This window comes from Histoplasma capsulatum, genomic scaffold (assembly GCF_000149585.1).
Source record: "Histoplasma capsulatum NAm1 scaffold_5 genomic scaffold, whole genome shotgun sequence".
NCBI classification, from domain to species: Eukaryota; Fungi; Ascomycota; class Eurotiomycetes; order Onygenales; family Ajellomycetaceae; genus Histoplasma; species Histoplasma mississippiense.
The window spans coordinates 2471433-2474036 of NW_001813978.1; the positions used below are offsets into that span (position 1 = coordinate 2471433).

The window sequence follows — 2604 nt, forward strand, 5'->3', positions numbered from 1 at the left end:
TACCGGCGTGCTTCTAGTGATGCTGTGGCAGGTGTCTAACCTTTTGTTTTCAACGTTTTTGGGCCAGGCGCCCTTGAAAAGAGGCCAGCCATTGACAAACGAATCCAAAGACCCGAATGGCAGCTTGATAAACGGATTGAACGCGAAAAAGGACGTCGTCCGAACATTCGCATTCTGGGAATTGTGCTTGATAAGCCAACAATATCCGGAGCGCCGCAAAGCAATTTTTGCTGACATCGATCGCAACGGTGGTCCAGCATGGACCCAAATTTTCTCCGCTTCGACAAATGTTATCAAGGGAATAACCGCGCGAATAAATGAACATCGACACCCCACACCCCTGGTGGGTCCGAACTCTACATTACCCAGATCAGATAGTAATAGGAACATCGATGGACAACCGGCCATTATTCACACCCTGCCTCGCCTAACCTCCCCTCCACGAGAAGACAACATCTTCCTTGCCTCATCCAAGCCAGCGACCGGGTCCGAAAAATTGGAGTCAGCCTTCAGCTCTGTAGCTAAATCCTACGGCCAATCTCCTGACTGGACACCAGCAGCCCGTGACCAAGCCCGCAACATCTTCAACCGTGCCACCACGGCTGTCCTCAGCCCGGAACGGAAAAAGCGCATATCCTCCTCAGCCCATGAGCTCAAGCTCCTCAGGGGGCCCCACTCCTCATCTAGTTCAGATAGACGCAGCACACACCCCCTAATCCACAAATTCCTCAGCTCTCTCGTAGGTTTACCATTCCGCCAATCCTACGCACGGCGACTCCGCATCATCATCCTCGGCACTCCATATGCCAGTCTCTCCCCAATTATTGATGCGGTAGAATCTCTCACTCGCCTCCTCATCGCGAGTCTAGCAGAGGACCAGTTTGGAAAAGTGCAGGCGGATATTGCCGCTGTCGTGCACCTGTTTACAGAGACTATAATATCTCTCGAGTCCTTTACTAGCGCTGATGATGGCGGGTTGGATATCCATTGGACAGACGTTGATTTCCCTCCTACAAACGCCGGTGTGGAGATACAGAAAAAGGCGCGGCGGGTGGAGGAGGTAGAGATGATCAAAGAGGCGTTAAGGAGTGGGTTGTCGGAGCTTTTGGAGACATTTAAGTTATATTTGGATGATGTCGGGGTTCGAGGAAACGATTTAAAGATGGCGAGGGAGGCGGTGGGATTGGTTTGATAGTGGTTTTCCGTTTGTCCCTTTTTTTCCTAGTTGTCATCTTCTTCACTTGTTTCTGGTTTTCGTTCGATTTTTTCCCTCCCTTTTAACATGAAATATGAATGATATAGGATTTATTTTTAGAATACGATATCCCAAATTCTTTCTGCCTGTCTGCTGGTTGGGGGGTGGCAGGATGGAAGAACACAGTTCATTTGCCCGTTTTTCTGTTTTCGTTATATGTACTGTACAATAGCTCCTGCTGTTCTCATATAGAAAGGGGAGTTCTCTAAAATGGTGTTTTCGTCTACTGCTGACGACCATCTGGCAACAGCCCACTGCTTCCTCCATCCACTCGCCATTCTCAACTTGCAGACAATATAGACTCACAGCAGATATATGTCTTTGCTTATCTATCTATACCCGCCTTCCAAGGCCAGGAGATTCCCAGTAGAACCATCTGCTTATCAATATAATGCAATACATTATTCCCACCCAACCTCCGTCCGCTCCGTTCTTTCAGTCCCCGACGCTCCAACATCGTTCTGTCGTCTAATTTACCACACCACCCAACCCCCTCCCGCTACGCTGCATACTCTATCTATATTCCCATTAGTCCATCTAAAATATACGGTCGAACTAAGGTATTATTATTATTATTATTATTTATTATACTCCGCCTTCATCCAATGGATATGCGGTTCTGCTACCATATGCCTAGCTAGGAAAACCCCACTGCGCCTTGGTGCAGGGGGGTGAAAAACCTTGCGCACAGTGGTGTTAACTATCCTGTTCATCTGCAGGGTAAATCTATAGTTTTTCCTCTTTTTCTCTTCGGTGTTTTTTTTTTTTTTTTAGTCGCCCTTGATTCTTTTCATGCAAAAACACTATGACCAAATAAGGTGAAGGCCTCATGTCATACCACGTATTCGCGCCTAGGAACCAAGATGTAAAAAGGAGATCCTGAAGGGAGAAAAAGGGGTGAGAGATATTCGATATTTGGCATGGGAAAAAGAATGGGTGAGGAAAGCGAAGCTATGGGAGGGAGAGGGAGAGGGAGACCCAAGACAAGCACGATGAAAAATAATTGGTATAATAGCTAGTGATATTAGAACAAAAAAAAAAAAAAAAAAAAAAAGAAAGAAAGAAAGAAAAAGAAAAGAAAATTCGCGGCGAAATTAACACCAGTGGAAAACCAGAAGAGGAGCGGTCGATGTGAAGATGTCGTCAGCTAGATTTGCAAGAGAAATAATTTATTGATTGTAAAGAAAAGGAGGAATGTCAACCAGTCGAAGAGAAAGAGAAAGGTCGTAGGAATTTAGGATCAACCTTGGCTAAATGAGTTGAGTTGAGAAAACAGGACTGGTTGCAGGAGCGTGTTGTATATTCAATGATATATGTGGAATCCAAACCATGAAATATACTTAGTGCGG

The 2604-nt window shown here is 45.9% G+C and overlaps 1 protein-coding gene across 1 annotated transcript; it reads left to right on the forward strand.

Annotated features, from left to right (window-relative positions):
• Nucleotides 1-19: 19 nt before the first annotated feature.
• On the forward strand, nt 20-1192 carry HCAG_05599 (conserved hypothetical protein; the record flags this gene model as incomplete). The annotated part of the gene is made up of 1 exon (XM_001540082.1): nt 20-1192. The coding sequence occupies one exon, from the start codon at nt 20-22 to the stop codon at nt 1190-1192; it is 1173 nt and encodes a 390-aa protein (XP_001540132.1).
• Nucleotides 1193-2604: the final 1412 nt, after the last annotated feature.